The sequence below is a fragment of the Drosophila yakuba genome, chromosome 2R (genome assembly GCF_016746365.2).
Source record: "Drosophila yakuba strain Tai18E2 chromosome 2R, Prin_Dyak_Tai18E2_2.1, whole genome shotgun sequence".
Lineage (NCBI taxonomy): Eukaryota > Metazoa > Arthropoda > Insecta > Diptera > Drosophilidae > Drosophila > Drosophila yakuba.
The window spans coordinates 20296040-20310036 of NC_052528.2; the positions used below are offsets into that span (position 1 = coordinate 20296040).

The window sequence follows — 13997 nt, forward strand, 5'->3', positions numbered from 1 at the left end:
TTTATATGGGTTGCTGTTGTTGGCCGGGCATTGTATTTTTGGCGTGGCTCTCTTAATGTGCCCACTTTTGGGTTTTGCTTGTCCGACATTTTGCCGGCGATTTTAACACACATTGAGCAGACAGCTGGCGGCACAATTTCAACTTCGGTTTCATTACGGGCTACTCTCTTTCATTTCCTCGTCTGAAGCGTTTGCCATTGAAAGTAAAATCGACCGGGCTGTTTTTGTTTTTTTGTGCTGCTGGCATCCAGATTCACTTTCGTTGCTTTTTGATTGAGAATACTTGAGTCTGGTATCGGAATCTTCAAGTTGAACCACAAAACCCACCACGAGGTGAGCGGTGGGTCCATCTTCAGCCAACCGACGAGGCAGAGATTGCAACTCTCTCTCGACTGCGTTTCTCTCTTTCGCTGGCTACGTCTTCGTGTTGGCCAAGTTGTTGGCCACATTTGACTTCAAGTTTCAGTTACAATACGGCAGCGACTCGGCCTGGTTGCGATTCCCACAATTGCTCCGCGCGTGTCCCCCAATTGCGAGTGAGTGTCCTGATCCGCGTCGAAGGATAATCGCCAGAAAAGTGGGTGCAGTGCAAGCTCGACTACATTTATTTTTGAAGCCAACTAAACGCGAGTGCTTATTAAATATAGTTTTGATTTTCAGCAGCTGTTTATTGCCACGGACCCGGGATTAAGTTGCATCCTGTCGCGATGAGAACTCTGCCATTTCTGGTAAGTGTATGGCATTTGGGCACCTATTTTCAATGCTAAGTGGCTACTTATGTAAGCATCTAAGGCTCATTAATTTGCAGAGGTGTCAACGCTAGCTTGACCTGCGATCTGCGACCCCATCTTCCCCACCGGTGACATTGACAAATCGTGTCATTCCATTACAGGGCCCAAACAAAAGTAAGCGAAGTAAGCCAAGTGTAAATTGCCTTCCGGCTGCCGCGACTCCATGACTTCAACTTGGCACTTGTTACGCGAAGAAATGTCGGTCTATCTCATGGATCTCTTTATCCATCCGATTTGCACATGTGTGGATTTGCCCAGCAAATTGTCTCATTGTTTCCACGAGTCTTGTTAGCAGTGCCATTGCCTGATTTGCAATTTTCCCTGAATTACCTTTTTTTTTTTCTTTTTACCAATTTCTTGGCCTCTGATATGGTTATGGGGATTTTATACCCACAGTTTTTTTCTTGGAATTTTTCGACTATTGATGTAGTAATTTTCCTTGCATACACATGACATCTGACAAATGAGCATGCCATACAGAGATATGGAAATTTGATGGCTTGATTGAGTCAAAAGGTCTTTTATTCTTTAATATCCAATTTAGTTTTTGAAATTGGGGCTTGAAACTTATGCAAGAATTGTATAAAATATTCATAAATCAAATTTGGCCACACTCAATGATTGATTTGAGAGGAATGTAAAATGTTTTTTTCAATATTCGCCAAAAACATATTAATCACTCTTTGGGATCGCAAATAAACATCAAGTTATGGTTAACCTGATGAAAGATTTTTTAAAGAAATCTTACAAGTGATTTTTTTCCGTGCTTCTCATTATTTCAACTCCTTTTGCAATATGGAATCATATGCAATCAGCCACCTGCTGAAGAACTGAATGGTCTTCTGCGCTCATTTAACGTCTTCATCTGCATCATCAGTAAAATCAACACGAGATCTCAGAGCATATCCAAACTGTCCTCCTTTCGATTGCCGTCTGCCAGTTAGCGTCTTTGTGTTCGTCTGCCTTTCAAAATCGAGGCGCCAAATGGCCATCAGATGTGGAGTTTTGCAAAAGCACCCAGAGATGACTCTAAACTTTTGCAGCCAAAAATCCCCGTGATGATCATTAGTGGCTGCTATTGCTATTTGGATCATGATGTGTGTAACCTTTACAAAAGACGTGTAAGTGGCTTCGTTTATTGAACTTCTTTTCTGCTCCACACATTGTGAATGCAATTCCAAATAAATGCCAAAGTGGAACTGGCCCGAAAGTAATTATTTGGCTTGTAATGAAAACTACGAGCGTTTCACGGCTAATTTTCAGTCGAATGGAAAAGAAAATGCTGATTGTCATTGCGCATGTTTGGTTAAGACAAGAAGAATGGGCTTTCTGGCTTTCAGCTTGGGGCTTTTTGGCCAACGGCTATTCACGACACCCATTGACTTCAGCACCTGTTGTGTTTTTCTCTGGGCCAAAACTAGTAGTTCCCCAAATAGGCCGAGGCTGAGCATATTTTAATATGCTGCACGCATGCAAACTGCCCATTTGTTGCTTGTAGTGTAGAAAGTTGATTGGATTTATTCGGCTTCGGACGGAGAGTCTTCGAATTGGGATTTGGATTTCGATTTTGATTTGGATTTTCTTGTTGATTCAATTATTATAATGTTTATGGAATGGCTGCCGAAAGTTTCGGCAAGTGCAGCCCTGTGATACTTTTTGTTTTGGACGCAAGGAATGCACCTTTCACTTCTCATTCAATTATTTCCTTGCTGGCGTCGAAAGATGCTCACCAAATAAAAGGAAACTTTTGCAATTGAAGACGAGTTGCCAGTGGCCAGTTTTTCGGCTCTCGGACCGGCCAGATGTGAATGTACTGATGTACCCATGCGCCTTGGCGATGGGCATTGGCGATGAGGTTGCGGCGACACACGAATTCATATTTCGGAATGCGGTTTTCGACCGCAGACAATTTTCTGTTTGGCGCGCAATTACACTCGGTACAAGTATCCGCAGTTCGGTGGTCATCGAGCGGGCTTATATTTATTTAATTAAATGTGTTGCTCAAGCGACCAGCATCCTGAACTGCATACTGCACGCATTACCCATGAATATTAATGGCGAACCGATATTGCTCGGCTGACGATTAGGCTGCCTACTAATTTGCGGTGTTAACATTTTTGGGGGCCTATTAATTATTTCTATTTTCACTGACGATGAGAGGGCAAAAGAGAGCATTACGTAATGCGGTCGTGAATGCGGCCAGAGTTCATCGCGGTTCCGGCTGGCTATCAGCGACCTGACGACCAGGCGACCAGGCGACCAGGTTTGTTTAATTTATGCGAGCTTTTTCTTCGAGGGTTACTGATTGTTTATTTGATTTTTATTTATTTTATGCAACGACCTTGCTCATCGCTTAGCTCGTCACCGCAGTTAAGTAATTAAAGGCGATGCATAAAAAGCAGCCAAGCGTCTGCCACTGACCGCCCTCAACAGAAATGGGTTTTTGGAATTGGTTAGTTAATTGGGATTGTATCATTTGATTGGCTGCTAAATTAGGATTTACCTTTCATTTCCACTCGGCCGCAAGACGAGCCTCGAGTTCGTTGCCTAAGTCTTTTGTTTTCGTCCCCCTTCGGTGGCTATATTTGCAGTGGCCAATTGCTTGTGACCACTGGTAGGCACACTCTAGGTGTTGGACACACCAACCAACTGTGCCTGGTCACTCGTGTCTTACCAGCTAATTTGCTTGATTTGTCGCCGTTTGCATAACGCTGTTGTCAGTGACAATACGCAATATGTGTTCGATTGCCTTTCAATTTACTCATTACCCGGTAATTTGCAATTGACACATTGCAAAAATTGCACAAATGACAGAAATATGAGGTGAATTGCATTGGTCAAATTGCAATCTAGATCTCTGGACTCTGGAGGAAAAGCCTGCAATCAAGTCGAGAGCTCCCCCACTTGTGGTCGAGATCCCTTGGAGAGTGGTGGAACAACTTTTACATTTGCTTTGGCGTGCACCGGATTCCAAAGACGTGCAGCCATCCCAGCCATCGTTCGACAGTAGTGCCCATTATGCAGATCAGCTCAGCTCCGCTGGCGGGGCTCACGCACAGGTCCGACCTGCCAAGAGCGCTTCCCACACCCGCTGGTGGAGCTCGGCTTCCACGGGGCACGCACACGAAATGTTGCCACTTGCCACTTGCCGGCACAGGTGGATCTTCTTCTGCTGGCCAGCTTTCTCGGGGCCAATCCATGTCACGCTGGGATATACACGGCAAAAATAACACCCAAATTGGTAATTATTCGTGGTGTTTTTTTACACCACAACATCTCCTTTTTTGTCGTATCAGCAGGTCATTAACAAGCTAAACTTATCTTAATAATAACACAGAATTTTCTGAATGCCTTAGAGATAGTTTCATCTCTCTTAATACTGATACGCTATTCATTTACATACGCCTTCCTACGCTCGTTAAATTTACAAATCTGTTGACAAGGGGACAAACACTGCAATGGTTAACAAGCCATAGGAAAGCAAACATGAAAGTAAACAAATGGGATACAATAATTTGAGTTACCTGCCTTCAATCACTGGGGTTTTTAATTTAAATAATCGCCTGTGATTTTGATGTTAAACTCTAATTGATTTTCTATTAAAGCAACTAAGACGTGGACTTTCCAAAACACTTAACTATTTGTTTGGTAGTGATTTAGCATAAATTACAAAATTTAAAGAGATTACGTCTAAATTTTTCTCTGTGTGCCCCTTACCGAGCGGAGAAGTATCCGCAGCAGAAGAAGCATAAAAGCACTTTCATTTTTCATTTCATTTAATAATTCATCATATTTTTCAACTTTTGTTTCTCCGCGCCGTCATCGTTTTGGCGTTATCTGAAGGGTCGCCCTGCAGCGAAATGGTTTATGGCCTGGTCCACATTTTCCCGCCTGGCGTGTCGCTTACTTCCGTTTTCGTTGATCGTGTGGCACTTCTAAGACACAATGACGGCAGAAAAAACGATAAATGTTTTATTTTCGTACACGGGTTTTATGCCATTTAGTTCGGCTCTGCGAAACAGGGGGTCTGTGATCTGTGAGCAGAGCTCGCATGCCAAGTTTGTCGCTGCAGTCTTTCGTTTGTTTTCGCAAGTCTCACATTTTCTACACCTCAATTTGAGCACTCACTTCCTTTCTTCATTCCTGTTGGTCGCGCTACAGTTATTCCACTTGGACAGCTGCCGGCTTATGCAACCTGGGTCTGAGATTTAATTATAAGGATTTGCCTGATTGTTGGCAATTTCGCGCGAAAACAGACGCGAAAGTGACGCATTATTTACATCCGCCTCGGTTTCTTTTCGCGATGATTTATGCTACACATTTTTTTTTTTGGCAATGGGAAATGATGTCAGTTACATTAAGTGCCCCGTCTGGCATATAATGTTCTCAGACATTAGGCTTTGGCAACTTTTGCATCACTTTGCGATGACTGACGTTCCTACCCACTCGAGTAATTGGTCTGAAGACAAGTTGCAATTCTGGGCTAACTGCTTATGCGGTGGTTCTCACGAAGATGACTTTCAAGTTGTGGGCCAGAATAATTGTGCCGTGTCACAGGCTGATTGTCTGTGCGGTGTGTGTGTCTGCAATCTGCAATCTATTCACATGACAGACAGCCTAACAATGGCAGATCAACGGGCACATATCATAACAGTGCATCATCAAGTGCAGGCGGTTGTTTTTGCTCTTGTTTTTTGTTTTTTGCCTTATGATTTATCCATTCAGACAACAAAGCAGCCGAATATAAACACTGTTTACATGAGAACTTCCCTGGCTATTTGTCAGTTGCAAATTTGGACAAGTTGTCGGGCAGATTTCACTTGGCCAATCGTCTGGTGGAGCAACGTAAACACCAAAGCATGCAAAAAACCAACCGCAGAAACGTGCCGACCATCAGTTGTAGCTGCCACTTGGCGCACTTAGCCACATGCCACAAGTTGTTAGTCCTGCGGTCAACTGGTTATCCCCTGCAACACACCCCCACCCCCACCTCCATCTCCTTCCTAACCACAATATTCATCCCATTTGGATCATTGCACAACAGCAGCAGTTAGACAAGTTACAGCCGTTGATTTACACTAGCCCACTAAATGCTTGCCAAAGATTTTTGGGGTTTCTTCTGCTTTTTCATTAATAAGTTTTTGTCTCGGCCCGATTGCGTAATTCTGGCGTTTTTGGCCAAACGAAGGAAAACTCTGGCTGACATCAGATTTATTGGCTTGTAAACATTTTCGTTATGTTAATGTGCGAGTTCAGCTGTTGAGTATTTTGGGACTCTGGCTTGAGATGAATTTTGATGGCTTTTGACTGAGTGCCATGGTGTGTAACTTTCTCCCATTGTTAGCATCTTTCTTTTCATGAACTGCTTTTGCCTGTTCGCAGTCTCTGTCTGTCGATGGTGATGTTGATTTGATTATTTCTCTCTTTTTGTGTCTTTTATGTGCCTTTATGTGCTTCATATTTTGTTTGGCTTTGTTTTGGCAAATCTTTGACATTTGCCTATTGTATGTGGTCAGCGGAGTGTGTGAGCTGCAGCAGCTGGACTACGCAGCGGCCAAATGGACTTGGCCATAGGTCAGTTAGATGCTCGTGTATGGCAATGTGACAGTTTCTTTGGGAAGTGGCTGTTGGATAATCGTTGTGTTTGTGTGGGGGCTTCACTGATTAGCATATGTGGCATAACCCCCCACCAAATAAGACGAGCTAAAAAAGTGTAAGAGTGGAGCAGTGACATCACTGCTCCAGTCATCTAGTCATTCAGTCAGTAATTGCAATTAAAAAGAGCTGCAATCATTAAGCTGTCAAAATGTCTGCGTTAAAAGTGTGAAAACAAAGGAACTGCCTGTCGGTAGGGTTGTCAAAACACGGTCTCACAGCTTCCGTTTGGACATGACACTGCAGACGCCTCCCGGCAAAAACAATGCGGCCCAGAGATGCCATAATCAGGCGAGACTACCGTGTGATTGTGTATGCGCCACCGATCGACAGTGCCTCAACTGGGCCAAGCCCCCGATCTTTATGGCAGTGGGTAACGCTCATTGTCCGTCGAGTGTGTATTATTTTCACTTCACTTTCTGCTCAGCCATCAAAATGTGTTATACTCGCACTCGTACTTTATTATTTAGATACAAATCAAATGTCAAGCGCCCACACACACACACACACACCACTCACAAACACACCGGTTTGACTCGACTGACATTTGCAGTCCAAGTGCAGTTTGGAAAGTTTGGTGAAAAATTCGAGACAGAATCGAGCTTTTCTTTTGTGTCGTTTGGCATTTTTGCGTGGGCGTGGCCAGAAAGCGGCTGCCGCGGTCAATTGAAATTCGTCGCCGCGCTCCAAGGCAACTTTCACGGCTAAGCCCGAAAGGCCCGGCTGCCTCTTCCGCCTTCTCCGCCAGTCGAAGACGGAGGATGACTCAATGGCCCCCAGTTCGCCGATTAACCGCATCGCGATATGCCAAATTAAAAGGCGAAACCCGACCGAAATGAAATGCTTGAAGATTGCCTTGCTTTGCCTTGCCTTGCCTTTAACCCATCAAGTTATCAAGTTGGCGTTGTGTCAATTTTGTGGTCAACAACTCAATCTCAGCCTCTCCATTTCATATCCATCTCCAACTTGACATTGACCCAATGCAAAAAAGTGAAAAAATAGACAAAAACACATCCACATTTCTGCTGGAGCTAATTTGTTGTGGCTTCGTTAACTAGAGATGTTCGAGTTTATTGCGCTTTTAATTCGCCTTTTTTGGCGCTCACCAATTTGTTTGGCCATCTAATATTTCGGCCGGTAAAAGTTTCTTTTCGGTTTTGGGCCTTTGTCGGGGTCTCGACCTTGTCCACCATATAATAATTAAAATATTTGCTTCCAGGAGCCGTGTGTTTACATGGCAGTTAGACTTATCTGGTAGATTTATGGTTGCCTTTCAGAAGTTTTGCCTGCCAACAATTTCACCCGAATATATTCCGCTTCCAAGGCTGATTAGTATCTTCGGCTATGGCCTAAGCCAACCAAATTCGAGTTCCACGAAGTTTTAATTAAAATATTTTGGCATCAGTACTAATCCAACACTTTCTATTCACTTTGCAGTTGGCGCTGGCGCTCTTGGCCTTTGGAGTTGCCTCATCATCCTCCACCACCAGCACAACCACATCGGTGAAGCCAAAGACCAATAATCCAAAGGCTGAGTCAGAGAAGCCCACCAAGCAGCCATCGCCATCCGCAGCTCCATCGCCATCGCCATCTTCCAAGGCCACAAACACCTCCACCACCCGGCAGTCTAAAGCCTTGAAGCCGGGCGAGAATCGTGGCAAGAGAACGCTCTACGACTTTGGCAATGCCGGCTATCTGTATCCGGAAGTGGCATCCCGAAGGGCTGGTTATGTGGACAACGCGGCGAGCTATTATCCCCAAACTGGTTACTACAATGGCCAAAGTGCAGTTGGTAAGTTAACTTTTCATTTTCAGTGCTTAACTGGCACTCGATTTGGCAAAATACCAATAGTAATTATCCGATGATTTCGTTGCACTTAATTCAAAATAATGAAAATGTTTCATGAAAGTGAAAACTGCAGCACTTCAATAAATGATTAACTCCAAAACTAAGCAATTACTTTTCCTAATTTCAGCTCAATATCCCGGAAGCTTTGGACCCGCCTATGCACAATATCCTCAGTACTTGGAGGCGCCAGAGCCCATCATCGAGATCATCATCAAGGATGCCAATGAAACACTAGCCGAGGAGCCCGCCCAGCCGATTGTGACCAAGAAGAAGAAGAAGAAGGAGAAGGTGCATGTATTCTATGTGAACTACAAGAAGGATCAGAACAACAAGCTGCATCTGGAGTCTCCGATTGCCTCGCTGAACAACGACGACAACGAGGAGGAGGAAGAGGAGGAGGAAGAGATCATCCAGTATCCAGTGACGCCCCTGCCTCCGGTAAAGTCTACCACCCTGCGGACTATTATCCACCCGGACTCGGAAAAATACCACAGCAACTCGGGTATTCATGTGTCGTTCGGTGCGGAGAACAAGCACCAATCAGGTCACATTCTGGAGGAGCACGATGCCGAGAGCATTCAGCGCCAGGTGGTGGCACTGCCGCCCTCGGTGTCCTCCAAATCGGAGGGCAGCTACGTGAGCAATACCCGTGCGGATTACGGACGAGAGAACAACTTTGGATCCCGGCCAGGTCCCATTTCCAATTTGCTCTTTGGCAGCAACTACCAACAGTCGGGCATCAACTACCAGCAGCAACAACAGCAACTGCCCACACAGCACAGCAACAACTACTTCAGGCCGCCGGCGGCTCTGGTGGGCCCTCCACCCAACTTTCCGAAACCAGCAGCCCAGCAACAGGTGCAACAGCCACATCGCCCCAGCATCACCCAGCAGCAATTGCCCTCCACTTCCTCGGAGACCATTTTCAACAAGCTGGTGCAACAGTCGCAGTTCTACATCAACCACAATCAGCAGTACCCACAGCAGCAACATCACCAGCAGCAGCAACATCACCAGCAGCAGCAGCATCAACAACAGCATCAGTATCAGCATCAGCAGCAGCATCAGCAGCAGCAGCAACAGCAGCATCAGCAGCAGCATCAGCAGACACAACAGCAGCATCAACATCAACAGGCACCGCAGCAACATCAGCAGCAGGCCCCGCAGCAACAGCAGTACCAGAAACCGCCGCATAAGCAGGTCCAGGTGCCATTCTTTCCCACCATTCCACCCAAGAGCGTGACCCCTGCTCCCTATCAGCCCGTCAAGTTCCGTCCCACACCAGCTCCAGTGGTCCAAGCGAAACCCCTGCCCCTGCCTGTCAAACTGGATAATGCCAACTACCAACAGCAGCAGCAGCAACACTATCAGCCGCAGCAGCAACAGAAGTTGCCGCATCAACAGCAATCTTATCAGTTCGTTCGTCAGCCTCAATTTGTGCAGCAGCCACAGTTTGTGGTGCGTTCCCCCACTCCACCGCCAGAGTACTACACCCAGCAGAAGCAGCAGACACAGCAGCATCATCACCAGAGCGCTCTCAACTACTTCGACATCAAGCCATCAAAGGAGACGGAGTTGCTCAAGTCCATTCCAAAGTTCGAGCAGCACATCACTGAGACCGTACAGAATCCCATTGCTGCCGCGCAGCAGCCACAGCAGCAATATCATCAGCAGCAGGTGCAGCAACAACAGCAACAGCAGCAGTTTGCTTATAGCAGCACGAGGAATGAGGTGATCCACGATGTACCCGCTCCCAACTTGGGCCCCACTACTTCGCAGCACATCTCCGGGCACTATATAACGGCTGGAGCATCTGGAGTTCAGCAATCGCAGCAATTCGGCAGCTTTCCCAGCGCAGCTCCCACGCAGCCACCCGTCTACGCAGAGTCCACTCATGGCCAGAAAGTGATGGTGGTGACTCCAGTGCCCCCATCCTCCAACTATGTGACCTATGGCCAGTACTCCCAGACCGCTAATGAGCCTGTGGTCCACATTAATGCCCAGTCTGCGGCTCTGCCCAGGCAGCCCGCCTCCTCGCTGATCAGTGCTCCATCCACGGATAACTCACCCTTCAGTGTATCCACCTACCACTCGGACGTGTTCAAGGAGCTGGAGCAGCGCAACCAGAAGGATAAGAAGGCGCCACAGCAGGCGCAACAGCAGGTGCAACATCAAGCTCCACAAATTTCTGCAGCACCGGTTCCTGCTTCTGTTTCCGCTCCAACTTCCACTCCTGCCACTGCTCCAAATGGCAAGGCCTCGCAGACCCTACTCCAATTGCCCGACGAAGTGCCCGAGGATCTCCGCCAGCAACTCTTCTCCTCTGGCATCCTGAACAATGCCGATATCTCAATCTTGGACTACGACAAGCAGGGGGATATTGCGCTGGAGAACCTGCCCGCCGAACATCTGCAGCACTTCTATGGAGCCGGTGGTGGCGCCCAGATTGCCGAGACCAACAAGGTTTTGACCGTGGTCAAGCCCAATGGCGACAAGGTAGCCCTTAGCGAGAAGCAGCTGGACCGCGTGAAGCAGACCAACTCTCTGCCCCAGAAGCAGGATCTCGATGTGAAGGTGGTGCGCTATGATGCCGCTCAGGGTCAGAGTGTGAGCGACAAGTATGTGCGCACCGATGCCACCGTGGTGACCCCGGTGGATTTGGCCGAACGCCAACAGTACAACCGTTACCTCCCTCTGAAGATCAACGGAGCACAGTTCCCGATTCCCGACAGCGAGGAGCTGCTAGGCAAGCGAATTGTCAGCGTGGTGGTTCTGGCTCCCGTGGAGGCTCAGAATCCTGGACAGGCTGCAGGGGAGGCGAGGAGCGCCGATGGCAAAGAGGTCAAGTTCCTGGGCGGTGAGCTCATCAAGACGCTGGTGAAGAAGCCCACCAAGGAGAACTTCAAGCGCTGGCTGGAGAAGGAGGCGCGCACGGATTTGGATCTGCAGTCCGTCGTGCTGCTGGTGGCAAAGTAAGTAGATTGGCAATATCTCTCGAAATCATACTGATACTCATTTCGCACCTTTCAGATCCACAGATGCATCCGCGGAACAGGAGATCTTTATGTACGACATTGGAACGGGCAGCATAAACCGCCTGAACGGGGAGCTGTCTAGCACGTTTGTTAACGTGGCCGAGGAGAACGCCAGCAGCGAGGATCTGGAGCACGCCGCCACTTTGGACCACAGCTCGCTGGAGTCCATGATGCATCTGCGCCGCAGATAGACATCGCTATCGAGTCGAGTCGCCGCAGTCCAAACAAAATGCCATTTAGCTACTCAACTAGACATGATCATCATGTGCCCCTGAAAGACCCTCTGAACCTTAACTTCTTCCTTAGTTTTTCTTCTCTTTTCCCAAACTGTCCTCAGGTTGCACATTTTCCACTGAAAAAGAAATCGTTTCATTGATCACGGCATTGCATTCAAATCCTCTCGTAGTATTTTCATTTTGTAAATATTCTATGCTGATGTTACAATTATCGTAATTTAAGTTAATTTACGTAAAAATATTAAAATAAACAAGAAAACTTAAAAGCCGTTTATTTTTGCATTGGGAATATTTTTATATTTATATGTAGATGTCATACATATATAATGTTTCTGGAACGCACACTTCAATAGGGAAGTGCTGGCTTTAGGTGTTAAAGGGAATGTGAACATGTGTTTTATATAATACGATTTATTGTGAGACCTTCAGAATAACTAATTTAAAAGGTTGTGAAATGTGCGTAAAAGAGTTTATATTGAAATGGTAAAAAATAACTTTACTGAGAGAAAGGTTGCTTAGAATAGAGTAAAGTCAAATATAAATATTTAAAAAAATTTTGAAAAAATAACAAAAATAATATAAAAGTGTGGCGCGGGGTTTCATGGCGGATTCTGTTGTTGACTTGAAAACCACATTTTTTATTTTGACTGTCTTATATGCATACGTAAATTCTACATGCTTCTACATTGATCGTTCCCCTGTAAACATTTCGTAATTAAAAATATAACTTTTTTTAAAATTTTTTTTATTGAAATTGGCACTTTACTCATATTTGTATAATTTATGTTATTTTTATTAAATGAGTCGATTACCCGTGATGTAATGTAGTAACGACAGTAAATGTAAGTTACTCGTGGTAGTACCAAGAGCAGCCGTATGAACTGACTGCGCCAGTGTGCATGTAAATGCTTATGTAAAATCGATGTAAAGTACTAATAAACATTTAATTTTGGCTTAAGCCCAGCGAATAGATTTTGAAGAATGCATCATATGATAAAGAATATTCTTGATAAGCTAAGCTCAATTATAAAATTCTAGACCATTATTTCCACGAAAATCGAAGCTAGTTCCAGTTGTTTACAATTTGTTCAGATCAGGCAATAATTCGGCGGCATTAGCGACTGGACCGAGCCCCTTATTGGGGCCAAGGTCAGCCGGTGGCCACCGCAGACTCCGCGATGCTGGCCAGCAAGAAGTTAAACGTGTCTCGATAGCAGGACAAGATTTCGCAGCGTCCACAAATCACACGCATACGTGATTTGACCCAGCTCTACGCTTTTATATGTACGAGTATGTGCACCCATATCGGATCTGGTCCACGGCGGTAGACGTGACTAGAAGCTGCCGAAGAGAGTGGGCCAAAATGGGGGCTTCTCTTAGGCTTAGGCCTTAGGCAGCTCTCTCTCTCTCGGCTTGGCTGACATGGCTGGTTGTTTTGACGGGTTTGTTGTTTTGGGCATGGCCGTAACCACTTGGTAGGTGCAACAAGTCGCCGCGACTATAATTACATGCAGTTTATTTTTAGCTTCGCAACTACGCACGCCAGCAACAACAACAGCTGCCCCGGCAGCAACTTGCAACTACCAACAAGCGACCAAAAGCAGTAACTAGCTGCTCGCAGCTCGCGAAGACTGGCAAACGGCCAAATGCAGCGATAACAGCACACACAAAAAGTGCAGTACACAGTCTAGTAAAACGAAGCCAGGTTTTTCACGTTGGCCATATGCAGTGCATATGTAGTGCTGCATATGTACCGGCCAGGTTGGCGCTGCTGTTGCCAAGAGTGCGTGGTTTCTTACATGGGGCTGTACGACGGGTCGGGCAATCCGTTTTGTATGTTTATTTCACTTATGCAATGGGCCAGCCTTTTTTCAAAATATGTTCGCAGTGAGACAAACAATACTCAAGAGTTTGCAAACGTCGCGAAAGTTGTAAAATCTTCGAGAGATTACTGCCTGCAAAAGCAATAGGTTAGTGATAAGAATTCTTGTAAAAGTAATAATAACTGCATTGTTATAGTGAAATAACACACAACTATCCCAAATATCTGATTTAAAGTACAGTTAGGGATTGAAATCCATTTAACCAAACCTGGATTTATTAAAAAGATTTTACATTAAAACGAAGTCCTACGTAAAATATTCAAAATGCAATTGTTTTATGTAAGATTCGATCAAATTTGATCATTTTCATTTATTCAGATTTGGGGTAGATAGATGCTTGTGTTCCAGAGCTACAAATATTGAGCCATTTATGGCTAATAATAACCAAATTTATATCTCTTTTCCGGACAAGGCCAAGAGATCGGAGCTTTTTTCCCGAAATACAAAACATGTATCTCGCTGCGCTGCCTTTAAAGATACACGGGGATCAACGGGGCTTTAACCCAATTTCCGAGTCTGTTCGGTTGGCCTTGGGAGGCGAGGCGTCC

At 45.7% G+C, this 13997-nt stretch overlaps 1 protein-coding gene across 4 annotated transcripts; it reads left to right on the forward strand.

The window, feature by feature from the left end:
• The first annotated feature begins 470 nt into the window (after positions 1–470).
• On the forward strand, positions 471–11809 carry LOC6531567. Of its 4 annotated transcripts, none has more exons than XM_039372905.1 (5): positions 471–577; positions 661–728; positions 7884–8238; positions 8423–11267; positions 11326–11809. In XM_039372905.1, exons 2-5 carry the CDS (start codon positions 708–710, stop codon positions 11519–11521), a joined length of 3417 nt encoding a protein of 1138 aa, XP_039228839.1. In that variant the 5' UTR covers positions 471–577; positions 661–707; the 3' UTR covers positions 11522–11809. The 4 variants fall into 4 exon arrangements, with proteins under 4 accessions (XP_039228839.1, XP_039228840.1, XP_002092365.2 ...); XM_039372906.1 differs by having other exon boundaries at positions 664–728; XM_039372907.1 differs by having other exon boundaries at positions 489–536.
• Positions 11810–13997: the final 2188 nt, after the last annotated feature.